This window comes from Hippoglossus hippoglossus, chromosome 16, assembly GCF_009819705.1.
Source record: "Hippoglossus hippoglossus isolate fHipHip1 chromosome 16, fHipHip1.pri, whole genome shotgun sequence".
NCBI classification, from domain to species: domain Eukaryota; kingdom Metazoa; phylum Chordata; class Actinopteri; order Pleuronectiformes; family Pleuronectidae; genus Hippoglossus; species Hippoglossus hippoglossus.
In genome coordinates, this window is record NC_047166.1 from 5,043,745 (window position 1) to 5,061,208 (window position 17,464).

General features: G+C 40.2%; 5 protein-coding genes across 9 annotated transcripts in view; 3 read left to right on the forward strand and 2 right to left on the reverse strand.

Annotated features, from left to right (window-relative positions):
* The first annotated feature begins 284 nt into the window (after positions 1-284).
* pycard (PYD and CARD domain containing) lies at positions 285-3,298 on the forward strand. Of its 2 annotated transcripts, XM_034611852.1 has the most exons (4): positions 285-581; positions 1,799-1,843; positions 2,222-2,281; positions 2,754-3,298. In XM_034611852.1, the coding sequence occupies exons 1-4, from the start codon at positions 329-331 to the stop codon at positions 3,011-3,013; spliced, it is 618 nt and encodes a 205-aa protein (XP_034467743.1). In that variant the 5' UTR covers positions 285-328; the 3' UTR covers positions 3,014-3,298. The 2 variants fall into 2 exon arrangements, with proteins under 2 accessions (XP_034467743.1, XP_034467744.1); XM_034611853.1 differs by lacking the exon at positions 2,222-2,281 and having other exon boundaries at positions 299-581.
* Positions 3,299-4,571: 1,273 nt separating this feature from the next.
* Positions 4,572-7,803, forward strand: dnajc28 (DnaJ (Hsp40) homolog, subfamily C, member 28). Of its 2 annotated transcripts, none has more exons than XM_034611839.1 (2): positions 4,572-4,841; positions 6,346-7,803. In XM_034611839.1, the coding sequence occupies exon 2, from the start codon at positions 6,359-6,361 to the stop codon at positions 7,511-7,513; it is 1,155 nt and encodes a 384-aa protein (XP_034467730.1). In that variant the 5' UTR covers positions 4,572-4,841; positions 6,346-6,358; the 3' UTR covers positions 7,514-7,803. The 2 variants fall into 2 exon arrangements, with proteins under 2 accessions (XP_034467730.1, XP_034467731.1); XM_034611840.1 differs by having other exon boundaries at positions 6,357-7,803.
* On the reverse strand, positions 7,752-9,376 carry LOC117777223 (potassium voltage-gated channel subfamily E member 2). 2 transcript variants are annotated; one of them, XM_034611855.1, is made up of 2 exons: positions 9,243-9,376; positions 7,752-8,308 (listed from the first exon to the last, which is right to left on the reverse strand). In XM_034611855.1, the coding sequence occupies exon 2, from the start codon at positions 8,272-8,274 to the stop codon at positions 7,852-7,854; it is 423 nt and encodes a 140-aa protein (XP_034467746.1). In that variant the 5' UTR covers positions 8,275-8,308; positions 9,243-9,376; the 3' UTR covers positions 7,752-7,851. The 2 variants fall into 2 exon arrangements, with proteins under 2 accessions (XP_034467746.1, XP_034467747.1); XM_034611856.1 differs by lacking the exon at positions 9,243-9,376 and adding an exon at positions 8,647-8,678 and having other exon boundaries at positions 7,752-8,344.
* A 234-nt stretch (positions 9,377-9,610) lies between these two features.
* si:ch211-225p5.8 (uncharacterized protein LOC555567 homolog) lies at positions 9,611-13,964 on the reverse strand. The gene is made up of 6 exons (XM_034611851.1): positions 13,559-13,964; positions 12,612-12,778; positions 11,912-12,146; positions 11,571-11,723; positions 10,935-10,989; positions 9,611-10,780 (listed from the first exon to the last, which is right to left on the reverse strand). Exons 1-5 carry the CDS (start codon positions 13,599-13,601, stop codon positions 10,943-10,945), a joined length of 645 nt encoding a protein of 214 aa, XP_034467742.1. The 5' UTR covers positions 13,602-13,964; the 3' UTR covers positions 9,611-10,780; positions 10,935-10,942.
* A 2,133-nt stretch (positions 13,965-16,097) lies between these two features.
* Positions 16,098-17,464, forward strand: part of gramd1a (GRAM domain containing 1A) — a 28,196-nt gene continuing 26,829 nt past the window's right edge. The window contains exons 1-2 of one of the 2 annotated variants that reach the window (XM_034611824.1): positions 16,098-16,333; positions 17,085-17,218. The gene's annotated coding sequence lies outside the window, so the exon portion shown is untranslated. The remainder of the gene's footprint in view (positions 16,334-17,084; positions 17,219-17,464) is intronic. The other variant, XM_034611827.1, reaches the window with a different exon arrangement.

Genomic DNA, 17,464 nt, shown 5'->3' on the forward strand with positions numbered 1-17,464 from the left:
GCAACTAACCAGCAATTCAGCCAACCAACTAACCAACTAGCCGATAACCAAACAACCAATGTGTTGAATGTTTAATACAATTATAAACCATTAATGAACTATTTGATATTTAAATAAATTAACTTTCTTTTGGAAACAGTGAAACAAATGTCTGTATGCGTTCTAATAAAGCCAAACAAAGAAATGATTAAAAAAACGAAAATCAATCTGTGAATCACTGGACCGATCTTGGTATTTCCGACAGCACGTGAAGGCAGCACACTTCATTCACTTTCACTTTCGGAGGCATCGGGTCAGAGGCTGTGTCGGTGAACCGTGTCGGTGAACCATGGCGCCTAAAAGCGCGAAGAAGCTTTTAGCGGACACGCTGGAGGATCTGTCCGAGCAGAACCTGGTGAAGTTCCGCCACCAGCTCTTGGACCGCCGGGAGGAGCCTCGGGTCAGACGCAGCCGAGTGGAGGGGAAGAACTTCCTGGATCTCACCGACGTCCTGGTCTCTACCTTCACCGAGAGAGCAGCAGTGTCCGTGGCTGCGGAGATTCTCCGAGAGATCGACTGCAACCAAGAAGCAGAAAGACTCGGTGAGAAGAGATAAGTAGCAGAAGAACGTCGGTATCAAAGTCTACATGCAAGAATACAGGCAATAATTTACACGTATTTACAGACAAAATAAATATTTGTGTTATTATACAAAAAAATTTAAGGAATCCATCATAAAAACTTACAAACAACATGTCAGTGGTACAAGACGTATGGTGATGTAAAGATTAACGTGTAATGATAATGAAAAGGTGAATTGGAAACTCTAATAAACAATAATAGATCAATTGTTTTACCTTAACAAGAGAAGTAGGACATTTATAACATTTCTGCAGAGAGTTAAACAATCATATTAGAGTCTTGTTTGTAATTGTGGCTAAAACCTTTCATATTAATCAATATTGATAATTATCACAATAATCAACGCCTCTTTTTTTCTTCTAAGTTTAAAGGCAGATTTTTTTGCTCCTGCAGTTTAGTGAACGTTGTGGTTTTATAATAATAAGAATCCTGATGTTTTGACATTCATGTAACTAGTGTTTAGTTGTTTCATCTTCAGTCCTACAAAATTGTTAAATCTTATCAATATCCACAAATCATGATTACAATTTTTGGGGTGGGATATATATTTGCACTATTTATCAATGTACTCAATTACTTTTACAAGTACAAGAAATGTTTTGTGGAGAAGCCAAATTGTTTTCCAAGTAATTTTCCTCCTGTTATTTTCTGCTGTAGTCCTAAGGAGCGCTGTATGTGCCTCGTTTTATGTATAACAGCAATTGCGTGTCACAGGCTAAAGTTAACAGCAACATTTATTCACATTAAGCCGCCAAAAAACTGAAGAAAAAATTGTTTTAAAAGTCACCTTTTTCCTGATTATTCTATGAAGAGTTCATAGCTCAAAGCTGTTACTATTTTGGTCCGAGGGCTAAATAATATTAATATGACTTTATTAATCTTTAATATTTATTAGTGGTCAGTTTATCATAAATAATTGTCCTTTTGGATATTTCTTGTCAGGCTCTACTTTTTGGATGAAACTAGTAATAGGCAGCCCCATTATGACGTGGTTAATGTAATATTTTCCCAATGCCCACAATCCCTGTTGGGTTTCATACACTGAGTCACTCACTTCACTTGTCCTGTATTACTTCCCATCCAGATTTCACTGCTACACTCAACTCTATTGAAACGTTTTTTCACATGAAGCCTACTTCTCTTAAGACAACTTAACTGTCTTTTTATGTTTCCTCAGTTGAGGAGTTCGCTAAACTATCCTCAAACTCTGGATCCAGTGACGGTGAGTTCTTTTCTGGTTGTTTGCAGTTTCACATTAAGTTTTAGCCTTCTCCAAAGTGGACATATACTTTGAACTGGACTTCACCTTGTAATTTGACCATAGAAGGTTATTTGACATCATATATGTTCAGACAAGTTCAGTCAGAAAACTGTATATCAATAATACAATATCCATGTAAAGTAGAAGAGAAGAAAATAGAATACCACTGGATTTTCCATTAGTCCACCAAAACCTGCTAATCTTTAATTTTGTCTTTAGACCATGAAATAAAGCTGTTTGCTTGCTTTGTGTTTGGAGAAAACAGTATATGAGCATAAACCCTCATCTCAGACCAATCAATAATTAAACAATTTAAAATTGTTCCCAAATTTGTTTCAGCTGCAAAAGCCTCAAGTGGAGCAACAGCTGGAAACGGAAAAGCAGAGGGGGGATGCTCAGGTAGTACGACGTCTTGTCAGTAAAAGGCTTCTACTCTAGTGTTATGTTATGGAAACGTAACATAAACATCTCCGCACGTGCTTAGTTAACGTTACATTTAACTCTCAAACTTAAACTGGAGTCGACCCAACAACATTATGCCTGAAGGTAAAGGGTTGAAAGTGCTTCACGTAAAAGGGATTCAGACGTGACAAAGTTTATGAAGCCCCATAAACTTTATACATGCACCATGTTTGTGTTTAATTTCCACACCTTAACAAATGTAGTACATGAACAACTGAAAAACAGTGAGCAGTGCCAGAGGCCTTTTCTCAGAAAATCCAAGATCATGCATTGTCTCTATTGAATATTTGATGAATCTTACACATCTACACTTCTATTATAGAAGGTGGGGGTTCTTTAAGACTCCAAAACAAAAGTGTGAAGTGTTTGGTTCTAACAGAATGTTTGTTTATTCTCTTCTTTTCCTCAGAAAAGCACTTTGTGGACAAACATAAACTTCAGCTGATCAGCAGAGTGAGCTGCATTGAACCAATTCTGGATGAGCTGTTGGAGAAAGATGTCATCCAGCAAGAAGCTTATGCTAAAATCCGGGCTCTGTTGACTTCTCAGGAGAAGATGAGGGAGCTCTTCTCTACATCCCTGAGAGCCAGTGAAACCTGCAGAGACATCTTCTACGAAATCCTGAAGAAAAATGAACCGTATCTCGTAGAGGACCTGCAGGGAAAATAGAAAATGTGATGGTGAAATCCATTTCTTGACCAAACATGACTTGTGTCTTGTCCTTTGACTTTTTTTTAAATTCGTAATCATTGATGACGTATTAATGTTAATGCATTGTTTTTCTACTTGGATTTTTTAAGGTTTATCAGAACTGCTTTTGATTTTAGTCTTAATTTTTGAACAATCATATGTTATGAGGCTCCCTGTCAGGTTTAACACAACATGTAGAATCATGAAAAATGAATTGTGAGAACAAACACACTTTTATTACGATTAAAAACTGTTTTAAACTCTCTTGTGTGCACTTTCATTTCCTCTAAAGATAATTTGCTATTGGAACTTCATTTAAAAGTTTTTTTAAATATATGATAAAATGTTTGATTTATTTTTGTGGTTCTTACATTTGTAGTAGATGGAGAGTCTTACACATTGTGTATGAAGTCATCATAATGATGTAATAGAGTTTAGAAATCACATGTTTTTAAAAATGTGCACATTGATTTTTAGTCTGTGATTATTCAGGACGTTTTTACTGATATCATGATGGACGTTACCAGTGCCATGTTGTAGGGAGACTTTGTCGCTTCTTGGCAAAACCTTTTTTTACCCATGCCGAGAAGAAGGAATTGGTTTTGGACGTTTCCCGGCATATTAAGTCTCAGCAGTCGGCTTCAGCTGCAGTGCTTTAAAATGTTTACCGAGGTTTAACCCATCCATCTCCTTAATGCCGACATTCAGATGAAGAACTGTGCTGCAGGAGTGGTTGTGACACAGAGAGTAAAGAAGAGAGAAATTCTTGATGTACCTTTCCTTTCGTCAGAACCAAAGTGTTCTGGCCTCTGCTTTTCACTCATAGTGACCAGGTGATAATAGTAAAAGGAGTGTGTATTTAACTGTTGGATGCCAACCTTTTTATCAGAAGAAGAAGCAGCAGTAGCAACAGTATATATATATATATATATATATATATATATATATATATATATATATATATATATATATATATATTGTGTGTGTGTGTGTGTGTGCATTTTAAATGAATATATAGTTGCAGTTTACAATCATGTATTCACACTCCAGTCCAGTAGATGGAGGTAATACACCTGATTGTCTGATGCCTATTCAGAAGAAGAAGCACTAGTAGTAGTAGCAAAAGTATTTTTTTGTACTGTGTGTGTGTGTGTGTGTGTGTGTGTGTATGTGTGTGTGTGTGTGTGTGTGTAAGTGTAGGTGTATGTGTGTGTTTTTTAAATGAAAATATACATACCCAAACTTTATTCCACCATTTTTTGCAGGTTATAATCATGTATTTAACTGTTGGATGCCAACCTTTTTATCAGAAGAAGAAGCAGCAGTAGCAACAGAATATATATATATATATATATTGTGTGTGTGTGTGTGTGCATTTTAAATGAATATATAGTTGCAGTTTACAATCATGTATTCACACTCCAGTCCAGTAGATGGAGGTAATACACCTGATTGTTTGATGCCTATTCAGAAGAAGAAGCAACTGTAGTAGCGAAAGTATTTTTGTGTAGTGTGTGTGTGTGTGTGTGTGCGTGCCTGCCTGTCTGTCTGTGTGTGTGTGTGTGTGTGTGTGTGTGTATTTTAAATGAAGACATACATGTGAAAACGTTATTCCACCATTCTTTGCACGTTACAATCATGTGTTCGCACTCCAGTCCAGTAGGTGGCGGTGATACGCCTGATGGCCTGGTGCCCGGTCAGAAGCAGCAGCAGCAGCAGCACTCTGTCTGTCCTCTGCAGCTCAGTCAAGTGGACACACTGTCTGTCTCCTGGGACACTTTTCTCCGGAGGTTCTCAAACTAATCAGGTCTGTGGCCGAAGCTTCTATTCACCTTTGTGTTGATGTCCAGGGAAACGAGACTTTCTTTAATCAGCGTCTTCAATCAACGAGTCGTGAACCTCACGTTTCCATCATGTTTCTAACGTGTCACTCATGTGATGATTAAACAGACTCAGCTCTGACATTCACAGGAGAATACTCATTAAAATACTCATTAAAATACTCATTAAAATACTCAGATATGATATTATAAGGTTATACTGTTTTAATCCTGAAGGAAAGTCGTTTGCTCCAAGTTTACAGTATCACAACATATCATAGAATACAGTGTATAGGATATATGTGTAGTAAATCTAATAAAAGTGAAAAATAAGTGTAATGCTGAGTGAATTAGAAATATAAAGTGTATACAGAGTAGTGGAGGATCCCCATTGGAAACACATGCGTGTGCCATTCGTCTTCCTCGGGTTCTGAACATAAAAATACATTACATACTTCCCATGTAGAAAGTAAAGAGTAAGTATGTATAGAAAGTGCAGAAAACTTAATATCTAAATCAATAGGCAACCTCAACAAGTTGGATAAAGCAGTGAAATGTGCGGTTCTATTACATATGAGAGCAGAAAGCTGAATGAAACAAGAGAACACACAGAAACGCCTGCAGACTGAGCCTATAGCAGAGTAATGCTGGATATAAATGCAATATAAATGAGAATGAAATAAGCATATTACATGAGACAAAAAAAACTTGTACTAAACAAAAGTGTCAGGAAGTAGTAAAGATAAATAGTAAGTAATATGTGGTATTGCACATATTTTGCATTAGTTGTATTAACCATGAACGTCTCTATTAAAACTAACTTGTTTAGGATTAGGTTTCAAACCCCTTGTTCTCTTAAACAGCTTCAACATATTGTGAGGTGCCTGTTGCATGTTCCCAGAGTCTAATATTGTGTCTTCAGATGCTTTTTACTTTCTGACCAGTAGTACGAAACCCAAAGAACTGAATGAACTGTACACAGAAGAAAATAACCAGATTGTCTGATTATCAATATAATAATGAACCCAAGAGTTACATAAACAGGGATTGACTATTGTAGATGGCTCCTACACTGTGGATAAATACATGTCTGTGCAGTGCCCATATAACACATTTCCCTAATGTGTAAAAATAATCTATCACATATAAGTTTCAAAATACAGGTGTATGTAAAAACACTAAGACAATTAAACACAGGTCACAATTGACACACAAAAAATTTGGAAAAATTAAATTGGTCCTTTAGAGAACTACCGCCACATCTTAAAGCGACCACCAGGTGGCAGGAACTCAAACTCCCTGAACAATAGGTCAACAGACCTGGATCTGACTAACCCCTATAATTTTACCTGGTATCTTGACTAGATTATATACTCTATTTATTCTTTTATACTACTGGAACTACTAAACCTACTTACGAATAGAAAGATGTATGTATCTCTGTAAGATATCTACTACATTGACAGACTCCTTTGCTTTTTAATTCCACAGGTGGCTTCCAGACATGAGTTGCACTTTCCTCCTCCTGGTTTCCCGCAGCGACACCTATCATGGCCGTGTCCTGCTCGTCTTGTCTCGACGGTCCCTGTTGCTCAGAGCACTCAGCTCCGGCCCCCAGATCAGCCGCAGCCTGCGAGAGAGCTACAGGCTCCTGCAGCTGCCTGATGAGGGGCAGAGCAGTCCTGCGCAGGTGAAAGAGGCCTACCTGCATCTGGCCAAACTGTACCATCCAGACTCTGGGGCTACGACCGCAGATTCAGCACTGTTTGCCCGTGTGGAGGAGGCCTACCGCGCTGTGCTGGCACATCAGAGTAAGACCAAACCAGCTGGCTGGGGGCAGGAAGTGGAAGAGGAGGACAAGTCCAGAGGTGCAGCACTCCCACACAGACACTACCTCAGCTATGACGGTATGGGCTCAGGCACGCCCAGCCAGCGTGAGCGTCAGTACCAGCAGATTCGTGTCGACCGGGCGTCTGAGGAGATTTTGAACTACCGGCAGAGGGAGCATGAGAGGGCAGCTGCTGCAGAGGGAGCTCTTGTGGAACGGGATTTGCGTCAGCGCAGCAGGAAGATCAAGATCACCCAGGCTGTGGAGCGGCTCGTGGAGGACCTGATCCAGGAGTCCATGGCCCGCGGGGACTTCACGAACCTGAGTGGAGCTGGAAAGCCCCTCAACAAGTTTGAGCACAATCCGTACGCTGATCCTATGACCCACAACCTCAACCGCATCCTCATAGAAAATGGTTACCAGCCATCCTGGGTCGTGACGCAACGCGACATCCGAGAGACGACTGCTCATTTCCGAAAGCGGTTATTGGAGGGGAGGGCCAGGCTTGGTGAGCCCATGACCCCCATAGAGCACAGCCAGTGGGATCAGCTGTGTGCATCTGTAGAGGAGCAGTTGGTGAAACTAAACAAGATGGTGGACGATTACAACCTGATTGTACCGATGCTCAACATGCAAATGGTTCACTTCAGCATGTCCAGGGAGATGGAGCGTGCTGTGAAAGGAGCCCACCAACACAGACTGGAGCAGCAGAGAGAGAGAGAGAAAGAACGAGAGCGGAGAAAGGACGAGAAAAAACGAGCCAACGCAGTAATTAAACATAAAAACACCAAACGAGGCCTTTTGTCTTGGATGCTGAATTTATTCCGATGAAAACACAAAAAATCTAAAGGTGTTTTCAGACATGCACTGAACTCTGGAGACTTTTCCTAAATTATTTGACACCTTGACACCTCGTTCACCTGCTTTGCTCACAGTCTGAATCAAGAAGTCAGACAGACGGTTGAAACAATTTTACTTCTGATTACAACATGAAGTAGTTTTTAATGATACAAGTCATTTCTGTGAAATCACTGACCTTAAACTACAAACCTAACACTGAGACTTTTTCGTTGCTATGTGACATTTAGAGTTAAGGTAATTAAAGATCTCGTGTAATAGTGTTTCTGTGTTGAGACTGTTATTTCTTTAAAAGTGTGAAATGTCCTATTCTAGTCCGACAGCTGATCCAGTGTTGCAGGGTTGCAGATGACGACTGGCTCCTTGCTGCTGGCCCCGTTTCCTGCAGCCTCCCTGTGCAGAGCCTGAGCGACGGCCCTGGAGGGAGTCGTGACCTTGGTCCAGTCGCGGGCGATGTACTGGTGGTACGGGTCTTGAGAGCTCTCTAGCTTCTTGGAGCGAATGAAGCTGAGCATGATGCCGAACGTGAAGAAGCTGAACAAGCCAACCACCAGAATGATGTACACGATTCCCTGAGACTGAGCGTGGGCCCTGGCTCCAGTCGCGTAGTGCACATCCTGCTGGGAGGTGTGGTTCTGAGGTATCGGTGGAGACAGCACGCTTGTTCTGTTCAGGCAGTGCTGCAGGAAGGACAGCAGGAGCGACTGCAGCTCAGTGACGTTGATGTTAGACATGACGAACCCCCGCTGGACGCTCAGCAACCTGAAACTGAGGAGGAAGAAGAAACTGTGAGGAAAAAGTTTTCCTCCTTCTTTATCACTGCAGAAAATATACTTAATTTCACTATTTAGTTTTATTTAAATGTTCAATATGCAACTTTGGCCACTAGGGGTCCCTCAGTCAAAACAATAACAAAGGTCATGTTTTATGAAGTCATAAAGCAGCGTGGGATCATGGGAGTTTTATCTCCACCACCATTGCTGGAAAAGCAATTTTTAAAAAGTTTTTATTACTAATCGTGATTCATTACAAGTGACCGATACAAACAGGTGAAGGAAAAAAGAGCCAACTGATTAACACTGTTTTTCATTTATCATTTGCCGTTTTTCCTCAGGAGTTAAAGCAGAGACGTACAAAACCACTGGTAAAGAGAATATGACAAGAATGAAATGTTGATGAAATAAAATCTGGGTTTGAACATTGTTGGAAACATTTTGGATAAACAAGTCAACAAAAACGAAAGAAACAGTTGTTTTACACTTAAATGAAGTATAGTTATACATCTTTAAAATGTAAATTATTTCATTCCAACTCATTTACAACACCCCAGAGACGACAGACAAACACAAAAGCAGGATTTCTGAGCTGCAGTTGACTTGAATTTACAAGCTGCCAGAAGCTTTTACATTTACTCCCCTAAAATCCAGTTTGAATTGAATAAATTCCTGTTAAGACATGAGAAGGAATATGTAGGAGCTAAGTGGGAGATGAATATGCACTTAATATTGGTCTAAGACTTCTAAGATTAAGAAAATGAGGCACATTAACACACATAATAAAACTCAACTAGGAGAAGGAAACACGAAAAACAAACTTGGATGACCTGCCAGAGTTTTAAGAGAGAGAGAGAGGAGAATAGATACATACAAATATCTGCATCATTATTTTATTAACTTCGCTCAGTAGAGAGAAACAATCCCACCTTTCAAGGCTCCAGAATCAGTTCCCGCTGTTATTGGCATCAGTCATTTCAAGTCTCCAGCGGGATGAGGAGCAGCTGATCGTCCGGGTTTCCCAAACCACACTGAGATGAAAATGTTCAACCCCTGTTCTCTTCGTCCCACAGCGTCTGCCCTTCTTCCTCCTTGAAGGAGACATGCTGCATGTTCTGCATGTCAACACGTTTAATGAAACAAGGAGGTCACAGGGCAAGGTCGACAGCTCGGTGTCGTGAGGCAGCGGTGTAGCGTGACTCAAACCACGGACCTACGCAATGATGATCAGTTTACTGAGCAAAGATATTTCATTTACATCAGACCTCATGCAGGAAATCATAAGAAAAACATGTCACATTGGTTACAATACATTTATTCTACAACTGCATGTGGAATATTTGACTATCTCAAACTCAGAGGATCATCATCCTTTGTGGCTCGCTCCCCTGTGATGTGATGTTTAATCTCACTTTGTGAAAAATGTATGTTATCAGAAGTATTGTCCCTCATATTTAAAAACAACAACGGAGCTGGGCTGTGTGGTAATTTCTGGCTGATGCAGGAGAACAAAGCTGCTTTCAGACCGGAGTCTGCAGCACAGCTCAGACGAGATTGAGTTACAACACAATCACCTCCAAATGTCCTTTAACTCACTCGCCTGTGCTTTGTAGAAGAAAATATTTAACTGAATATATCTTCTTGTAATTTTCTTAATGCACCAAGATCCACTTCCTTTATTCCTCTATATGACTCTGTGGCCTGCCTGAGACAAACTGGTTTTACATTAATTATCAGGTACCTGTGTAAGACACCCAACCAAACTTCCCAGGAAGCTGAGCTGACTTTCTGAATGCCTCCATGTGGATTCAATTTACCAGAACTCATTCCTGATACCTAGAAGATCATATGAAGGAAATAACATCCGTGCTTAAGACAAAATTAAGAGAACGTTAAAGACTTAAAGATCTTGTTTGTTACTTAAAAATATCCTCCTTTAAAGTCCTGGGCTGCATTGACATGTAAAACAAGCTGAAGCCATTTATCTTAAAACAGCTGCTATCAACAAAAGTCTCTAATAACACTGGTGATCCGGTAGAAACGGATCAATTAGGATGTCTGTTATTCTTTATATACATTTGTTAAGTATTTAAAGTAATGCTACATGAATCATAAAGAAATGCTATCAAGAGACAATGCATCAATTGCCATTAGATAACTGATTTTTAGTTTATGTCATGTTGTGTGGACATTGAACCAAAATACAATAGACTTTTATATATTATCAATTGATAATCAATTAACTGACAGATTTTTAAACAATAAAAATAATCATTCGTTGGATTTCTGCACTGAAGGCCATTCGTTTTATAGCACTTTTATAGTCCTTTAAAAAAATCTATTTAAAAAGTGTGTAATTGTCCCGTATGACTGAGCACGACCAGGAATCACCCTCCTGCAGCAGTTGTGTTGTCGTCGTCACGGAACAGAAACAAAAGCTTAAGTCTTGAGGAGATGATCTTCCAACCTGGTGGTTACAGAATAAAAAAATTAAAACACAAAAGTGCCAAGAGGATAGAAGAAAACCACAAGCCTTCGCTGATGTGTCATTTATTTTTTAATTCCTAAAAAATGTTGATTTGTATGAAGGTGGCTCGAAGTGTAAATCCACAGTAACTCACTGTAAGTGTTACTCCAGCTGCACCCTCTCACAGCTGTCTTTAGATTCCAACAGTCTGGAAACATATGAAGAAAACTTGAATTATTTAGACGTGAGAAACAGCAGCAATAGAATCATAAGAAATTCCCTCAAATTTTACTTATAAAAATTCATCCTTTTCAGTGTAAAAAAAAAAAGTATTTTTCCTGCTAAATCAATCTGATCATCACATCTTAATTTGGCCGAACACAACAAGCATGTGTTGTGAAGCCAAAGTGTCTTCATCACCCCCTGGTGGCTGGCTGCAGTACTGCTCATAAATCCTGCCTCCTCCATGTTAGTGGATAGGAGACGGACCAAACCTAAAAGTAAAAGAAACTTGTTTCTGTCATTTTATGTAGTTCTAGTCGTGATTGGTCGAGCGTGCTACTGCCGCTCAAAGACGCACATGATGGCCGCATTAGTATCCGAGATATTTGGCCTCATTACCGGGTAATGGGAGGAAGTGAAGACAGGTCATCCATCTTTAAATACAGTCTAGGATTAAATGTTATGGCATCATTTAAAACCAACGACCCCATTTTAGATTTTAAAGGCTTGAATCTGAAATGAATCCCTTTATGTCAAACATTATATAAAAGCGAGACTCACGCTGCCTGAGCCTTTTGAGCCTTACGGGCCTCCCGAGCCTCGTGCTCGGCTGTAATCTTCTTGTAGCAGTAGACCAGAACCACAATGAGCCACAGCTGCAGAACCACGATCAGCACATACATCATTATCTCTGTGATCACAGACGTCAGCTCCCGATTGGCTGCGAAACACGAAACATACACATTTCAGTTGAAAGACAAAGTAAGTAAACAGGTAGATTCCAACGTCAACAGTCAGCATTTCATTTTCATTTTTGATATGTATTGTTCTTTTAGAATCCCAGAGCCTGTTATGTCATGTTAATGGCTCGCTGTATGTTTCCACACAAAAATGTCCCGGCCAACTTACCCACAGCCACCACGCTGAGCTCCACGTCCTTCTCCACGGTGACATGCTGGTCAGACATCGCCAGGAAGAGGGTGCGGTGGAAGGTGCAGCGGTACGTCCCCGTGTCATTGAAGGTGACGTTGTGAAGGTAAATGGCTCCTGTCTGAATATCACGGTTTTTAGTCCCGTGCCACTCGAGACGCTCGCTGAAATCCTGGTGCAGGATCTCAGCACTGGGGTGGTCATAGTGGAAAATCTGTGGAAAAGACATTTCTGATTATAGTCTAATTACTCAGGGAAGGTTTGAGAAGTACCCTCTGTTTAATGTCCTACTCTGAGTACGATTCAGTACTGCACTTTCTTAAATACTGTAATAGTAAATGTACATACCTCAGTAGTTACAAGTAGTAGACAGTATCATGTCCTAATACAGCAGAAGAACTTTCACCATTTATAAAGGCTTTATACAAAGGACAGTATTGATGCTTATCAGTCACATCACATCAATAAGAAGAGATCTGGGGTTGCCAGGTTGTGGAAAATCATCCACCAGCACAACATGTTTGCCTGTTTTACTTCATTAATCGACTTCCTTCATTATGCACACCTCACCAATGTAAGAGTTAAAAAACTGAAGCTTCAAACGCACAGTATCAGAGTTGCTGAAGTGCATCGTGATTGCAGAATAGAAACAAACCCTCTAAGATGTCTTTGAACTCACATGCCTGAACTCCTCCTCTTCCACTGGTTTGAAGTGCCAGTCCACGGTGGTTCGGGCAGACACCTCCTCTCTCCTCTTACAGGAGATGCAGCCCAGCAGGAATCTGTCTCCGGCCACGGCCTCGGTCAGAGAGTCCACCTCCGCACAGCCGCCGTGACACTGAGACACTGCAGGAGGGGAAGAACAGAAGAAAACGATGAGAAGAGGAGGATGAAGGAGAAGAAAACGAGACACAGGAGAACAATTTGACACATGACAAGAACGAGAAGCATGAGAGGATAAAATAAGATAAAATTGAATGCAACATCTCAGGAACACCTAGAAGGAATTTCTTCAAACTTGTTATGTAAAAAATTTGGCACAAATATTCACTTAGGTGGTCAAAGGTCAAAGGTTAAGGTCATGGTGGCCTCACGAAACATGTGTTTGGCCTCTTGAACATTATATCTCAAGTCTGTTTTTGGGGAAATTCCTTTAAATTTAGGACTCAAAGATTTAATTTCAGTGGCCAAAGGTCAAAGGTCACAGTGACATCACATGAGTCTGTAAAAAAAATACTTATGTAGACTAAAAACATCTCTGGTTGGTGGAGGTAAACAACTGAAAGATGTATTTTCTAGTTATCTTTAAAAAGTCCAATGATATACAGACGTACATATCTGTAGATTAACTTATCCATAACTCATTAACGTATTCAAATATACGGATCTGTTAAAGTTCATCCAAGGGGAATGTGAACTCATCGTGTTTTAAAGTGTTTCAATAAAAATGCACTTATAGTCGACTGATTCCTTCTGTAACAGTGATCACAGTTGTTTTTAATTTCAAATTTTTTTTAAAAATCTAATGAGAAAGATCTGAGAACCCTTAAAAGACTTAAAAGACTTGTTAAGTGTTTTCGTCCAGTTTGCAACTTGAACCACAGACTTCCCTGACTCAGAACTTACCGAGGAGGCTGACGACGACAAAAAGTGACGAGCAGCAAATCATTTCTGTCGGAGCAACTTATATCGCCAGCAGCTGAACGGAATGTTGAACTTTCCTCAATGTGGAGAAAGATCTGCAACAACTCTACTTCACTGACATAACGACGTCTGATTGCTGACTCATTCCATGTTCCTCAAAGTGAACCAGTCCAACTTTTTAAATCCACACAGTCAGTCCATAAATTCAACAGTCTTATCCTCACACTGGTCAAAAAGGAAAAAGTCTCTAAATCGTGTGAGGACGCAGAACTTGTAAAAAAAAAAAAAAGAAACCTCTCCCTGTTCCCTCGCAGTAGTTTTAAGTCTCCCCTGATGTCCCGACTGTCGTTAAGGCAGCTATAATTAGAGCGTGTGAATCCAGGAGAGACGGACGTTTTGAGTGTTGAAAGGCAGCAGGAAACCTGAGAAGATGAAACCTGAAGCATAACTACAACATGAACGTCCAAAGCAAGACTACAGCCATGCTTCCTCTGATTTATAGATTAACTAAGAAATATTCTCTCTTACAGGGAAAGTCCTGAGACATTCTATAAAGATTTTAATTACAATTTTTAGTGGTTTGTTTTATTTATTTATTAAAGTAAGTTATTCTAGAACAAAGTTAAATGTTATACAGACTTTGGTTATTACACTTTCTTATCAAACGGTTTTATGTAGTGGCCGACATTTTCATTATTTGATAATAATTTTAAAAAAGAAGCAGGTCAGACATGTAAAATCACCTCTGATATATTTTGTTAAACAAATCTATTCAAACAGATGCTGAGAGTGAAGCCGCTCCGGCCTTAAAGACACAGCTACACTCACAGTACATCTACTGCAGTTTAGTTCGAACCTGACGTTCGACCGTGGCTTTTCTGTTTGGAGGGAAGAAGGTTCACAGGTTTGATTCCCAGCTTGGCGGGGGGTCTCTCTGAGTGGAGTTTGCATGTTCTCCCCATGTGTGCGTGGGAATGATCTGGGGTTCTGTGTGGTATGAGTGCGAGTGTGAATGCTTGTCTGTCTCTGTACGTCAGCCTTGTGATGTGCTGGTGACTTGTCCAGGGTGAACCCGGCCTCTTGCCCAATGTCAGCTGGGATTGGCTCCAGCCCCCTTCCCACCCTCAAAGGATAAACGCTTTATATAATGGATGGATATCTGTCTGTAAATAAATGCTCTGTTCCGCTGCTCCCCTCCTCAGGTCAGAGGTCACGGACATCTACAGCTCCCAGCAGATATGAATTGTTTGCCTCATTGTTGACATGAAAGTATCTCAGTGAGTAAGCAAGACTTAGTTTATGAAAATAAAGTAACTTCATCCAGTCTATTAGGTGTTAACGTTTATCCCTTAAAGCAAATCAAAGTTGAGTTGCTGCAAACGTTATTTGTTAATTACATCAATAAATAATTTATTGCATCATTTCACATGAATTTGACTAAATGTTTCCCTCTAAAGTCAAATTTTTAACTGCATTTTACTGCTGTTTAATTTCCCCTCTTGTAGGTTTTGATGTCTTCCATCCCATCCAGTCTCTGACATTTGTCCGATGCCAGATTGTTTTCACATAAACAAGGCTGCTGGAGTCAGGGCTGACAAAACACACGCTGACTAAAGGCCTCGACTTGTGTGCTGACAAAAAGATTCACATGGTGGATGAAGCTGCAGCGTGTTGACGTGATGAATGTAATGAGTTTTATTTATTTATTTATTTTTTAAAGAGGGATGACTTCAGGGATCTCAGGTCAAATGAAACATGTTCCAATCTGAGGCCGTGCAAACATTTCAAAAGGACGTAAGGGATCGTAACTGTGTTTCTGCCAGTAAGTGTGTGTGTGTGTGTGTGTGCATGTGCATGTGTAGTCATGTTTATGTGTGTTTATGTATGTGTGTATGCATGTGTGTATTTATGTGTACAACTATTAGTATCTGTATGAAAATGTGTATTTGAATATATTTGTGTTTGTGTATGTGTATGTGTACATGTGGGATCATCTGTGTGAGTGTGCACGAGGACATGTGCATGTGTCTGTATGTGTGTTCATGTGTATGGGTGTTCACACGTACGTGCATGTGTGTGTTTTGGCTGTGCTGGAGGTCAGGGATGTTGTCCTGTGATGTAACCAGATGACACAGGGAGGCGCTCAGCTCTGGATAAGGGTCCTTGCCTCTTTCGACCTTGTGCTCGCCGACAAATGATAATGACGCCGAAGATCTGCCATCGTGGAAATTGTTCACATGTGATCATAAGAGGGTGGAGAAGAGAAAGACCTTGGGTTGGCACACTCATGCGGGGGGGGGAACCTCAAGGAAATGTTGACATGTGATAAACCCTATGTTTAGTGTGTGTGTGTGTGTGCGTAGAGTGTTTGTGGAGTATATTGGGGTGGGCTGTACCTCTGTGACCCAATACACTTATACACACACAATAAGTGACACACCTCCTTTATCGCAATGCTGGTGATGTTTTTTTATTTTTAGCCCAGATCGAGTTTCCAGTCTCGGATCCAGCAGCCAGGAGCGTTCAGCAACACAACTCCCTCTCTGGCTGCGTTGGTGACACACAGCTCGCCCCTGTGTTTTGAAGTGGAGCCGGTGAAGTGTGGATTTCAGGATGCAGTCACAAAGAGGTGGAAGACACAAGATGCCTGGTGAATCTATGGAGAATGTGAAATTGCCAAGTCATTGTGTTGCTCTGCTATCGATTTGAAAGGACACAGAAGCAACTGATGGCTGAGGAGTAAAAGCGCACCGGCAGGTAAAGCCACATCTTATATGCAAAAGCTTTACAGGATATATATTGTTGAATACTGTGTTTTCCCTAGAAATGAAAAGGAAGGAAATAAGTCTGACTCTGCCTCCATCAGGGCTGCAAACTTCTCTGCTTTTTTGTGTAGCTTATAAATTATAGTCGCTGAAGTAGGAGAATTTCTGTTGTGTGTTGATTTGTATTGATATAAAACGACTGGTACAGCCAGTGCAAAACTTTATGGAAATAAGTGTGGAAGATGCAAAGTGTGTGTGTGTATTCTGAGGTGTGGGCGTTAGAAATGTGATAATGTAGTACTGTTTGTAAAGTAGACTAATACTATTGGGTACTTTTCAATTCACAAGAGCTGAGATGATTAATAAATCAAAAAAAGAAGATGAACAGAAGCATTTTCCCATTTTCTTATGAAGCAATTGCTCTGAGACGTGAGGATTTGCTGCATTTCTATATCTCGTGTGATATAAACTGAATTTTTAACTGTTGGTCAGACAAAACAAATAAAGATTGGCTCTACCCTGTGGTGCTAAATTAAAATCTGAAAAGTTCCAATTATTTGATTTATTGATCAGGAAATGATTTTAAAAATGACCCAGTAATGAACATAATTGTTATTTACAGCCCTACAATCAACCACATTTCCATTTATTTGTACAATCTGTGCATTTATTTGGTAAAATATGCAATTTTTTTCGTCGTCGTCATTCTAACTGAAAGCGTCTTGTCAACGTTTTGTTTCCAGCTCAGGACAAGGTGACCTGGCCCTGTTTACTGCATGTTTCCTGGAGAAGATATCCAATATCTCACAGGCTGCATACGACTTATCATAGTTCACAAGACCATATGAAACAATGCTGCAGCAGGAGGACGCAGGAGGTGAGATGAACACACCCACACGAGCCACTGAGTTCTTGCTGCTATACAAAATAACAATGTCTGCTTAAGTTAGGTCTCATGTGCAAGTTTATAGCAATTTAGTGAAGTAAGTGATGTTACAAACAATGCCTGCATGTTACCTCGTTAGACACAAGGGGTCGCACTGTCTCTCTGCACTTTAATCTGGCCACACACCAGCTCCCTTCACATGAACTCAGAAAACCAGCCGAATCTATGGATGTTCCT

What these genes read in the sequence shown, in the direction of transcription:
- pycard (XM_034611852.1), top strand. Translation starts at nt 329, where the DNA reads ATGGCGCCTAAAAGCGCGAAGAAGCTTTTAGCGGACACGCTGGAGGAT. An exon ending in CCAAGAAGCAGAAAGACTCG is followed by an intron (nt 582 to 1,798) that starts GTGAGAAGAGAT and finishes ATGTTTCCTCAG; the next exon opens with TTGAGGAGTTCGCTAAACTA. An exon ending in AAACTCTGGATCCAGTGACG is followed by an intron (nt 1,844 to 2,221) that starts GTGAGTTCTTTT and finishes AATTTGTTTCAG; the next exon opens with CTGCAAAAGCCTCAAGTGGA.
- dnajc28 (XM_034611839.1), top strand. Translation starts at nt 6,359, where the DNA reads ATGAGTTGCACTTTCCTCCTCCTGGTTTCCCGCAGCGACACCTATCAT.
- LOC117777223 (XM_034611855.1), bottom strand. Translation starts at nt 8,274, where the DNA reads ATGTCTAACATCAACGTCACTGAGCTGCAGTCGCTCCTGCTGTCCTTC.
- si:ch211-225p5.8 (XM_034611851.1), bottom strand. Translation starts at nt 13,601, where the DNA reads ATGATTTGCTGCTCGTCACTTTTTGTCGTCGTCAGCCTCCTCG. An exon ending in TGTCGTCGTCAGCCTCCTCG is followed by an intron (nt 12,779 to 13,558) that starts GTAAGTTCTGAG and finishes CCCCTCCTGCAG; the next exon opens with TGTCTCAGTGTCACGGCGGC. An exon ending in GCTCAGCGTGGTGGCTGTGG is followed by an intron (nt 11,724 to 11,911) that starts GTAAGTTGGCCG and finishes CGTGTTTCGCAG; the next exon opens with CCAATCGGGAGCTGACGTCT.